At 43.0% G+C, this 12,784-nt stretch overlaps 1 protein-coding gene across 30 annotated transcripts in view; it reads left to right on the top strand.

The window, feature by feature from the left end:
• Window positions 1-12,784, top strand: part of OBSCN (obscurin, cytoskeletal calmodulin and titin-interacting RhoGEF) — a 199,761-nt gene that overhangs the window by 161,589 nt on the left and 25,388 nt on the right. For 29 of the 30 annotated variants that reach the window (XR_014183387.1, XM_082046088.1, XM_082046067.1 and 26 more), the window contains 4 exons: window positions 7,859-8,116; window positions 10,399-10,513; window positions 10,848-10,981; window positions 11,320-11,432. Coding sequence is in view for 29 of the 30 variants with exons in the window: in XM_082046088.1 (XP_081902214.1) it covers window positions 7,859-8,116; window positions 10,399-10,513; window positions 10,848-10,981; window positions 11,320-11,432 (620 nt within the window). In the remaining variant the exon portion in view is untranslated. Of the gene's footprint in view, window positions 1-548; window positions 5,564-7,858; window positions 8,117-10,398; window positions 10,514-10,847; window positions 10,982-11,319; window positions 11,433-12,784 lie in introns of those variants that run through there. The other variant, XM_082046089.1, reaches the window with a different exon arrangement.

Genomic DNA, 12,784 nt, shown 5'->3' with positions numbered 1-12,784 from the left:
TGTGTTTCAGTCTGTGCCCGTTGCCCCTCATGCTGTCGTTGGGCACCACTGAACAGAGTCTGGTCCATCCTCTGACACCCACCCTTGAGACATTTATAAACATTGGTGAGATCCCCTCTCAGCTTCTCTTCTCCAGCTGAACAGCCCCAGCTCTCTCAGTATCTCCTTGTAAGAAAGATGCTCCAGACCACTAATCACCTTTGTAGCCTACCACTGGACTCCTTCCAGTAATTCCTTGTCCTTCTTAAACTGGGGAGCCCAGAACTGGACTCAGCTGGACATACTCATTGTGTGTTCACCTGGGGTCCACCTGGGGGAAAGAACACTGAGGTTTTCCCTGGATCAGAAAGTAGGTGGAGATGGGCATGTGGGTGTGTGCGTTGCCTGTGTACCCCTTCCAAAATGACACGCTTCACCAAAAGCTGGAGTGCTCACCAAACTAACCCCACTGTAGCGCCTTGACCGACAATGGCATGTGCTGATGGAGTGTGGCTCCCCGAAAAGTCTCGTCTTCCCGCCAACTCCATTTCAACCCTTTCTGTCATCAGAGAGGAAACGATAACCACTGTGGTGAAGAGCCCAAGACAAAGGGGAAGGGTTTCTCCTGCACGTTCTTCTTCAGGTCACTCGCCTTCCCGCTCTCCGAGAGCGGAACCAACTCCAGAGCCAGTTTATGTCTCAAAGATCAGGCAGCCTGTCCACAGGCACGAGCAGGAGGCGACGCCGAAGTCTGCGGTTCCCATGCTTTTTGTCACAGAACCTGAGGACAGGCAAGGAGCAGCAGCTAGAGATGTTGTCGTAGAGACCAAGGTGGAAGAGAAGAAGCCCAAATGGGTGGAAGTGGAAGAAATAATTGAATTCAAGGTGAAAAAATCACCAAAACCTGCAAGGAAAAGAGGCTCTTCCCCAGCAAAGCAAGAAAAAGATGACTCAGGGGTGTTAACATTCACTTTTCCTAGTTCGAGGCCTAGGCGTTCCCCAGAAGATGATCCAAACACAAACAACTCCAACAACAAATTGGTGGAACAGTCAAAATCTTCACCTAATGACAGTCTCTCGGAACCTGATATCCAGCCCCTGGCGTATACGGGCGAGCAGGAAGGACCTCAAGTCAGCAATGAAGACAGAAGCTCCCCATGTGGGTCTGAACAACTAGGAAATACTTCATTTATGGATTACGGAACCGAAGGAAGGAGTTTCCCACAGGAAACAAGTGCTCACTACGGGTCAGATGTGGCTTCCCCACTCCTTGCCTGTGGGGGTGAACCTTTGTCCTTCAGTTTTGGGACAGCTGCTGCAGACCAGCATCAATTTCTGTTCTCACCAGCGAGTCCAGAGGTTAAGGAAGAGGTAGATGAATTAGGCGTCTCTTGGCCTGTTGAAGAGGAGGTACCTGAAGTAATGCAAGGTGCCTTTCCAGAACAGGATAACGTTGTCATAGTTGATGAACCAGAGGAACCACAGATAGATGACATTAGCACCCGGGAACGCAAAATCTTAACCCACAATGGCAAAGTATTAACTTTGGAGGATCTTGAAGATTATGTTCCTGAAGAGGGCGAAACCTACAGGTGTGACGATCAGAAACATAAAGCAGAGAAACCCTGCGAGATCTCCGTGCTCCAGACAGAGATTAACGAGCCAACGATTGGGAAGCCTGTGCTACTAAACCTGGGGAGACCTGTGGTGTCCAAGCCCAGGCAAACATTTTTCAGCCAGTTTGAGGAGCACGTACCTGGGGGCATGTTCATGACAGCGTCCAGAGTAACTGGTGTTCAGTCTGTAGGTCCCTCAAACATCTCTTTCCATGTGAGTGATGCCTGCATGGCGGTGAGGCCTGGAGTCCACGCAGCAACATCAGCAGCTTCTCCTGGTCCCTCCTTCACGGTGAAACCATCTTTCTGCACCGAAGTCCAGCGTTCAGCAGACAACGGACAGTCAAGTTTTAAAACTGAAGTTTCCACAAGAACCCTCAGCTACGGGACTGTTGGCGAGCCTGTTACCTTGCACATCAGCACAGAGGACCTCTCCCAAAGCTGAGCAGATGCAAGCATAATTTTCAACACAAAAGAAAACAGCATTTTAGAAAAAAAACCAAAAAACACGATAATCAGATTTGTTGTAGGAGGGGGGAATTGGTGGCAAAGATTACAAGGTAACATGTATGAGGGAATACCTTTGAGGAAAATATATTTAAATACGATATGTCGAGCTTTTCCGGTCTTAAAGGGAACATGTCTGCCAGAACAGATTGTAATTTTAAAAGCTTTGATCAAGGTGAATATATATCATTCCATAGCGGAGCAGTGATGGTAGGTTTAGGAAAAGCGTGGTTCTCCTGCCTATGACAAATATAAATGAATAAGTGCGGTTTTGTCCACAAACTTAAAAAATATTTCAAGTGCCAATTTGTACATTATGGTGTGGCAAGAAGGTGAAAGTTTTTAAGCTTTTCAGCACCCTTCAGCAGCCCAGGACAGGAGGACAGTTTCCAGCTATAGTGATCTCCTGTCACCGTGTGTGCCCAGAGGTCATGAAGCTTCACATGGCTTTGACTCTGCTGTACACTTTGACACCAACTAGCTCCATCAAAATTTCTTCTTAAACCTTTCGACATGCACAGTCTGGTTATGTTGTTTTGAACTTCTGCCATGGAATGAAACTTATAGAAAATATTTCATTTACGAGGGATGCACAGGGCTGCTCAGGCCTTTTGGTTGAAATCCTAATTCAACAAAAGTCAATGGTGAAAGTCCCACTGACTTGTGGAAGTAAGGATTTCATTGTTCTCTTCTGCTTTAAGTAAGAAAAGACCATATTTCTAAATCCACTTCCTAGTTGCCTAAAGATGTAGGTTTCTTTATTCTGCATTCTAGTGTAGTGGATTTATAAGCCATATATTTTAAAATATAGATTTATTTAATGTGCACCAAAAGATAAAAGTGCTGCACAAAAAGACTTCTGCATCTATAAGCAAATGCTAACACATACAAAGAACCACAAATGTGGTCTTTGTCAATAAATATTACTGGGAGAATATTTGGTCTCCTGTACATGCCGGTGGTGAAATATCACTGTTAGCAGATTGATGGGTAATGTCTCCTGTATATGCTAAGAGGAATTCACCACTGAGGCACAGCAAAGTAGATCTTTCCCATAAATGCCTGGTTGAAAAATATACCTGTTCAAAGTGTATTGGGCTGCTTGGAAGCACTGCCAGTTGCAATTGCATCATATTACTGTAACCGTGTTCGTTGAGCTGTCTTGTAGAGGTTAAGCCTTCTGTTGAGTTTCTCTGGAGCTTATTTTTCCTTTTTCTGATTGAGAGGAAGGTTGAGATGCCCCGAGCGTGGCCCATTCCTGTTGGCTTCACCAAAAAGTAGATGTTGCACTGACCTTCAACAAGTTGCTCAGCCCTGGAAAGAAAAAGAGCTCATAGGCCCAAATATTGGTCCCAGTTGAAGTCAGCTGGAGTTTGTCATTGATCTTGGTAGGACCAAGCACTGGCTCTTTCTATCTGGCAGAGATGTGGGGTGAAAAGTCCCAACACCTTGTCCCAGCTGAGTTGTGTACAAGCGTTGCAACAGAAAATGTTTTCATTTAGTTGGTGTAGGGAAACCAGAAATGCCGAATTTCCAGCTAGCATGAAAAGAGAAGACAAAGTGAGTTTCTGCCTTGGGAATGTATGTGTGATGTTGTCTCAGTGTCTCCCAGCTGGGGAATATTGTGAAGCTGGTTCTTAAGTCCTCCAGGCAATATTCCCGCTGACAGGGACTGAATTCACAAAAGGTGCTTGTAGAAAAGAATACACTATTATTTTCCTCCTGTGGCTCCACCGTTACCATGTGCTGACTCAAATGAACATATTGATTTCACAGCCTTTTACTTTCAATATCCAAAAAGGGCATAATGTGTAATATCACGTGCACTACCTTCATGATATAGGATGCTTTGCCAGTGATTACATGTGGTGAAAAAAAAATCAAGCCTCTTTTATGTTACTCTCCTATTTTTTATAGCATCTCCTTGGTTTATACTGTTTTATAATTAAGCAATATGATGGATACATATTAGTGCTTTTTTCATATATTGCACTGTACGTTGGAAAGTAACAGGCACACAACAGGGAAATACTTTCAAAACTAAAAATATTTCTCTTATATTGGGCCTGATTCTGATCTCAGTTATTCCAGTATGAATCTAGAATAATTCCACAGAAGAAAGCAGATTTGTTTCAGCTTTACAAAGATGCTGCTGAGAAAAGAATTTGCCCTATGATAGTCTTCAAAAATACAATATTAATCCAAAATATAATAAAGATGTGTAAAGGAATATGGAGGTTTACTCCTGTTGTGGCTGATGCTCAGGTTTTTCTGAAGAAACCAAAGGGTTGCAGTTCAGATAGTTGTAGAAGAAATAACTATACTTTAATTCATTAGCTCAAAGCAATTAACATCTGTTTACAATTTCTTTTGAAATTTAAGTGAAAGAGAATCAATTGAAAGGAATTTTTTAAATCATACGCAAGACTCTTCAAAAAGTGAAAGGTTTATGAAAAGTTCATGATATATACTTTCAAAATATTTTCCTAGAGGCTAAAGGTTATGCTTGTAAGTGATTAAACTGTAGATAACTAATGAGACGTGTGGGGATTTCGTGTAGATGAAAACATACAGCTGTATTAAAAGTTTTAATACAAAGAATGTTTTACTAAAATTCCTGCAGGTAAATGGGTATTAATAAAGTGGAAACTTCAGTTTGCTTGAGGTAAGAAAAGAAAAAAACACAGGAAAAAAAAAAAAAAACATAAAATCCAAGATATGCTGTTAGATGCTGAGTTTATATCAATAAATGTCTTGCATCAGCTGTCACTGAACTCACTGGGTTTCTGTGTCCTTCTCTGTTCACGGCACTTGTTCCACCAGCTCATCCACTTCTCCTACTGACTTCAGCAGGAGCTGGGCTGCAACCCGAGAATATTAATGCAGTTGGGCTCTGGCTCCTTTTTTTATGGGTAGTTTCAAAAGTACTGAAGTGAAAGAATCTGTTTTTAGGGATACTTCTAACTCAGGTCAATAATTTTGAGGGATGTTCATCTTCTTGGGTCCTTCTCCGAGACTGAGCAGGAACTTCAACATACATGTCAGTCTTGCGTTCCTGGTTGTTGGCTGAAGGAGATGTGGGGTGGAAAGGTTCATGGTTGAGATTTTAGAACTGGGAATCAGGCTGTCCATCGTTAGTTTGACTTACCTCAGCTAATATTAAATTTTCTCAGGTCATCGGCTTGAATCGTAGTGTGTAACATCCCTAAACAGGGAGGAAAGTGGTGGTATTAGCAGCAGGGGGAGACTTGTGTTTATATATAACTTGTGTATATATATACCTGTGATTATATACACACCTGTGAATAAATACTCTCAATGAGAGATACAAAGAGTGTTTCATGCCTTTCCAAACAGTTCACTTGTTGGTAGCTGCCAAGCTCATAAGAGAGCACCAGTTGGCAACAATCACAACAGAAACACCAGAGAATCAAAATACTTATCTAGGAAAATATTTAAAGATCTTCCACCCAGCCCAGTGCTAATGAACTCTGATGGGCAGTCTGGGACATCGTGTGAGCAAAACTTGCTTTTTCCATCAACAATCCCAGAAACTGAAATATTTCATAACCACTATGCTCATGGGGAGGACACTGGAAACAAAAATCAAGTGAGATGTCTTCAAAAGGGGCTGATCCAAACATAGCCTTCAACTTTGCCTGCTAAGGCCTGTCATGGAAATTTACTTTTTTAAGTCCAGGAAAGGGGCAGAATCCAGAAAGATTCAGCACATACTCCTGTGTCAATGACGTTAAACAAGTCACAGCCTTTTGTGTACAAGTGCTTGTATTTTTTCTTGAACCACATGATGGTTCTAGTTTGCATTCTTGCTTGACAAGCAAGCACATCATGAACGTGATGAATTGTCTTGATCTGATATGCATCTTGTCTGTCTTTATGGTTACTTGAGGGTTTCCCTAGAAATGATCTGTCCCTTTGTTGTGCCTCTTCAAGATTTGTGGAGGGTGCATTGGGAAGGAGATCGGATGAGATGAGCTCCTGAGGTCCAATGATCCCATCCTAGCCTAGCTGCTTCTGCCAGTGCTGACTGGGGATGAGACCAGGATAGTTGGGTAGTTGTTCTGCAAAGATGAATGCTCAAATATCCATTTTTATGTTTTCTCTCAGCCTTCAAGACCATGAGTTTCTTGAGGCAGGAGTTATATCTTCCTCTGTATAGTGCTTCCCTACACAAAACTGCTCTGCATTAAGTTACAGACATGGTGACCTTCTTTCTGGAATATCTTACAAGGGCATAGTCCAGTACAAATTTAAAAGTCTCATGTCCCTTCCAGTGCAAAGCCGGGAAAAAACATTTAAATATTGCAGAGTTGTACAAATATATCATTCTGCAAGGAACAGCTTTTCTGCCATCCTCTCGTAGCCCTCCCATCTTCCCCCTGCCCGTCTCCACAGTTACCAATGACAGAATCCCAGAATGTCAGGGGTTGGAAGGGACCTGGAAAGCTCATCCAGTGCAATCCCCCCATGGAGCAGGAACACCCAGACGAGGTTACACAGGAAGGTGTCCAGGCGGGTTGGAATGTCTGCAGAGAAGGAGACTCCACAACCTCCCTGGGCAGCCTGGGCCAGGCTCTGCCACCCCCACTGAGAAGAAGTTTCTCCTCAAGTTTAAGTGGAACGTCCTGTGTTCCAGTTTTAACGCATTGCCCCTTGTCTTACCATTGGTTGTCACCGAGAAGAGCCTGGCTCCATCCTCCTGACACTCACCCTTTATATATCTGTAAACATTAATAAGGTCACCCCTCAGTCTCCTCTTGTCCAGCTCCAGAGCCCCAGCTCCCTCAGCCTTTCCTCACACGGGAGATGCTCCACTCCCTGCAGCATCTTGGTGGCTGCGCTGGACTCTCTCCAGCAGTTCCCTGTCCTGCTGGAACTGAGGGGCCACAACTGGACACAATATTCCAGGTGTGGTCTCCCCAGGGCAGAGCAGAGGGGCAGGAGAACCTCTCTGACCTACTGACCACCCCCTTCTAATCCACCCCAGGTACCATTGGCCTTCCTGGCCACAAGGGCCCAGTGCTAGCTCATGCTCATCCTGCTGTCCCCAGGACCCCCAGGTCCCTCTCCCCTACACTGCTCTGTAATAGGTCATTACCGAACTTACACTGGAACCTGGGGTTGTTCCTGCCCAGATTCAAGACTCTACATTTTCCCTTGTTCTATTTAATTAACTTTTTCCCCACCCAGCTCTCCCGCCTGTCCAGGTCTCTGATGGCAGCACAGCTTCCAGTGTCAGCCACTCCTCCCGGTTTGGTGTCACCAGCAAACTTGCTGATAGTCACTCTATTCCCTCATGAGGATGGTACCTGCTCACTCCTTCTCCTTCCCCATGAGAATAATGTCCTCCTCGCACTTAGGATCTGTATAAGTGCAATGGGTCACTGCTGGGTTCATTTCAGTGATCTTAATAAAGGTATTTTTGACAGACCAGCTAACACAGGGTTGAGTTAGGAAATGGATCCTCCATTCTGCTGTCTGGGGAGAGGCCAGGTGTGTGTGCAGTGTGCCACAGTGTCCTCAACCTGGTGAGATTCGTCCATCCAAAGTATGTTGTGCCAGTCATCCTATTTTAAGTCTTAGCTATGTTTCCTCTTGCCAGAACAAGCATTTCTCCATCAGGTATCTATTCTAGGAGGAGAAAATGATAAAACTGCAGATATTTCCATGGTTTGGATGGTGTCGCGGTTTTCTTTTTACCCTGAAGAGAGAAAAGCTGTTCTTCTTGTCTGTAGGAATGACTTCCCCACAGTCAGAGATGGAGACCACTGTCCAGGCCTCGCTTCAGCGTGCGGATAAGGAGATCAAGACAGCCCTAAAGAAACTCGTGGACTCGGCGTCGCTGCTGGTGACTCTTCCCCCAGGCATGCGAGGAGGAGCTGGTGGCCTTGGCCTTCCTGGGTCTGTTCCTTCAGACCACTTAGAAACAGCATCTGGGCCTCCTGTGTTAGTTCATGAAGCCAGCACCCAAACCCAGGCTGCTGGAGGGCATGGTAGGTCTGGCATGAATCTGGAAAATGTCCCATGGAAGTCACGACAGACAAAAATGTTGAACACACCAATAATGACATTTTTTCCCCCCCTCATTTTTATGTTTTGTTGTGTTTTGAGCAGTTGCGGATTAAGAGGGAACATTCAGACCCAAGGAAACATGGGACTCTGGGTTGGGGTTAGGTTGGACACAAGCTTTGGGGCAGACCTTTCTAGAAACAGGAGGTGTTTGAAAACTGTGTCCCAACTAGAGTTTGGTTCATCACCTGCCCAAAATGGAGTAACAGGGTTTTTTTCCACCTTTGGGCTTTTGATCCCGCACTTGCTTCAGGCTTTTTGATGGAAAAAGGGGAGTGGGTGGGATCCCTCCTTTACATTTATAGAAATAATTTGTTTTTTGATTTGGTGGGGTGGGTAAAGGAGGTTGCTTTTCTTTTATTGTTTGCCATAAATGAGCTGGAAATGTGTTTAACACCTCTGTATCAGCAGCCAGAGACCTTCTAGGATGTTGGGTGCATCAAGTTCACCTGCAATTCACTGGCCCTGGAGCTTTAATAGTATCCTTCGCAGCTTCTGTGTGGCTAAAATCGATGATGTATGTGACTGTGTCTTGCATTCTTTTGTTGTTTTAAACAGGAATAAGTGGCAATCCTTCCTCTCTTCCTTCTGTTTCTCCCATAACAACTTGTCTAAGCTGTCTTTGTGTCTAGTCAGAGTAACGGTCCTTCACCACTGTGAACTTAAAAGGACAATGTCATGTAGTCTTCAGGCTAAAACTCCATATGCTGTTAAATATATATATATATTTTTTTTTTTTCTTGTCTAAAACTTCACAAGAATAGAAGCATTTCGTGGAATCATACCCAAAAATATCATCTAGCAGATGATTTCACTAGTCATAACCACAGAGATTATAGCCTAGTGATTGAGATAGTTTTGCATTCCTTTCCTCTGAAACAACTAAAGACGTTATTAATACAGGGAATTATTTTAGTAACATGGAGACTTGACAACTGTCCCTTTGCTCACATGTTTTGAATAAAGGCAAATATTTCAAAAGTGCTGGTGACAGGAAAGCACAAGTCTATTTCCCACCAATGTGGGATCTCTGACCCTGCCAGCAATGCTTCAAATAACTGCTTTTACATCCAAATAAAGCTGGTTTATGTGATTTCTGGAAACTGCTGCTTTTTTCCAAAATCAGACAGCATTAAACATCCCCAGACTCCTCCCTAAAAAGGTCCTTCCTGCTGGGGAGAAGACTTCTGTTGATTCAAGCTTTTCTCCTCAGATGAAAAGGGAGATGATGCACTATATCCTAGAGGGTAACTCCAATGGTCAGTATTAAAAGACAATCAGGTACTTTTGGAACGGAAGATAAAAGCAACTTTTGAAGATATATCTGATAAAATAATTAATAATAACAGAAAAGCAATGCCTGAACTGCCATCAAGCTGCACCATCTTTTTTTGTTTCCTTGTTCCTATAAGCCTGAGATGCTAAACCTTGTTCTGGTGTAACTTAGAGTTGGGCGAGGACATTTTCAAAAATCCAGTGGAGGTGTACCAACACTGATGTTATCACCAAATCTTCCATCTTAGTATATATATACATATAATGTTCATAACAGTTGTACCCCCAGTCAGGGACTGCCTTAATCACCAGTTTTACATTGATTTAAATTAACTCATTTCACTGATGCTGTCTGTGGTTGGACCAGTGAGTCAAGAACTGTTCTTGTATCACAAAGTTTAATGGAAGCATTCATGTGTACAGACCTAACACTGGGCATCCCTGGCGGTATTTAAAAGACATGTAAATGTGGCACTTAGGGACATGGTTTAGTGGTGGACTTGGCAGTGTTAGGTTAACAGTTGGACTTGATGATCTTAAGGGTCTTTTTCAGCCTAAATTTCATCATAGCCATGAGCTGGAACCCAAACACAGTTAAATTATCTCCTATAAAAGATGCACTATCCTTCCGGACTTCTTATCTCTTCTCGTCCTGCTTTCCTGTTTGTGTCTCTGTGTGTTTCCTTATATTAAGGCTATTTTTGCCAAGTCAGTGGTGTGTCACCATTCAGCATCTCTGATGTTATTCAAGCCCTTTGCTCCGTGTGGTCTCCTCAAAAGAGCCAAACGCGTCTCTTAGCTTCAATGATTGCACCCAGCTGTGGTCAGATGGACTCAGTTCTGACACAAGGCAGAGTAAAGATGGTTTGCTCTGGGTTTCAGGTGTGCCGTTATAAGTGACATGTCTAAGTTGCCCCATTTCTGCTGCCAGGCAAAGCACAAAGTCAAGTTCCAGCTGAAGAACCAAGTGTGCCAAAGCCCAGCCCTGGTCCGCCCCATGATGGAGGAGATGAAAGCACCCAGGAGCGCACTGTTCCTATTACCAGGTAAATACCCATCCCAATACACAGATTTCTGAATGTGGCAGACTTTGTTGAAAGAAAAGCAATTTCTCTGTGGTGGAGGAAGCAGAAGACCTGAACTGATTCCTATAGGTTCGTTATTATTTTTAGAATCTTGTTCACAAATGCATTGTACAAGAAGGATAGAAAAGGTTGGAGATAAAGTAGTTCCTCCAAAATAAAATTATTCTTGTATTAATCTTAAGTAAATAAGATTTGTGTGGTGGTTAAACACACAGATCAATGGCAGAGTGTAATACCATACCTCCATAGTTGTATGTGACTGTGTAATGATATTTTCTCATGGGCTTCATGAAAGAACATCACCAGCTGCGGGGGCAGGAGATTGGTACAGAAGAGAAGGAGATGTGGTCTGGGACGTGCACAGTGAAGTTTATATTGAGACCACGGAAAGAACTTGTGTGTATAAGACCGAGGAGAAGACCCCAACAAGTAAGGGTCTTGTTTCCCTCTCCCACGAGTGTCATTGTCTTTTCTGTTGGTAATAGCTCTTAATGACTTCTTTTTTTCATTTTAATACTTCAATTTCTTGAGCAATAACTGTTTATTAAACAAACAGTAACAGATAAGTGTGAAGATAAGAAGCCTAAAAGTAATGTCAGTATGAAGAACCCCAAATATATCGCTGTGAAATCTTTTGATTTGGCATTAATCTAATGTCATATTCTAAATGGCCATGTCTAATCCCATTTGAGTAACTCAACCTACATCAGCACACCATGAACAGAGTTACGGTATTGGACAAGCAGCAAACCCTTGTGTCCCACCAGGTCCTCCCTATATGCAAGTGACAATAGAAGATGTGCAGGTGAATTCTGGAGAGCGTGCCAAATTTCAGGCAGTCATTGAAGGGACACCTCAGCCTACGGTTTTGTGGTTTAAGGTAAGTGCAGGCATTTCTCTGGCTGAGAATGAGGGCCACAAAAAGGGCTGCAGAGCAGTATTTCTGTGGCAAATTTATTTTCTTTCATCCCACACCTCTTACATTGTCTCTAGAAAACATCTGTAGACTTAATTGAACCAGCTGTAGTACTCATTGGAACCACCAACCATTCATCTGGGTTGTCTCCAGTGTCACTGTAGCTTCTTTTGCAGAGTAGGCAACCAAGATGGTTTTGAGGACCAAGATTGGCAGGAAGAAAGACACCAAAATGTGTGCTGTAGTTCTGGGGTCAGAGATGGGATTATTAAGAATGGTTTATTCCAGTTGTCGACATGACTTCCAGGTAGGTTTTCCACAGCCAATTGGTAAAATGAGTGTGACTAAGGACAATGAAATATCCCATAGAAAGGTGGGAGAAATCATTTATTACTCCTCAGTATATTGCCAAGCCCTAAAATAAGCCAGTTCTGTTCTATAATGACTGTCTGTACATCTTCTGCCCAACTAAATGTTTTGTACACACAAGTTTATTCTTTTTTATTTTCTAATTCTGTGTGGGAAGATCAAGGATGAGCTACTCAGACAAATAAAATAACCTTAAAAAAAAACCCCAAGCAAAAATGCAAAGAACCTCCTCCGATGCACGCACACATACACATACGGCAGAAAACCTTGAAGAGAATAAGAACAAGGAAAAATATAGGATATACCCTGTTAATATTGTCACAATCTCTGACATTTTCAGCTCAGAGTTATCACAAGCTAGCTGAACTTTTATCTATTTACTAACCCACAATAAAGCTCTCTCCGTGCTTGTTTAGTCTCCTCTTGCCCCCATTCACCACAACCTTCATGTGTTGGCTCTTACATCCTGTACCAGGAAAAGTTAATCCCTGCCCATTTGCTAAACACACCACAAAATTAATAATCTTTAACTTCTTTATTGTGTCATATTGCTAGAGCCTCCCTTCCAGGCTAAAGAACCCCAACGTGCTCTGTCCATCCTCATCTGGAAGCTGTTAGAGAAAGGACATTGCTACAACTCCACCACACCCTGGGCAAACCTAAGATTTATAAGATGATGCTTTCTGCATTATTCTTCATTTCTTCCCTCATAATTTCTAACATCTGGTGCTTTTTGACTGCCGCCAAGCACTGAGATGGTGCTCCCACGCAGTGATCTACTCTAATGCAAAGTGTAGTATCTGTTTCCCTCAAAATAAGTCCTACCTCTAAAATAAGCCCTACCATGATTTTTCAGGATTTTTGAGGATGCTTGAACTATAAGCCCTACTCCAAAAATTAGCCCTAGTTACAGTTCATTTTAAAAAGTCAATTTAAATAGTGTTCAG

This window comes from Streptopelia decaocto (genome assembly GCF_964273445.1).
Source record: "Streptopelia decaocto genome assembly, chromosome: 2".
NCBI lineage: Eukaryota > Metazoa > Chordata > Aves > Columbiformes > Columbidae > Streptopelia > Streptopelia decaocto.
Note: the sequence above shows the minus strand (reverse complement) of the source record. Positions and strands in the feature narration are given on the sequence as shown.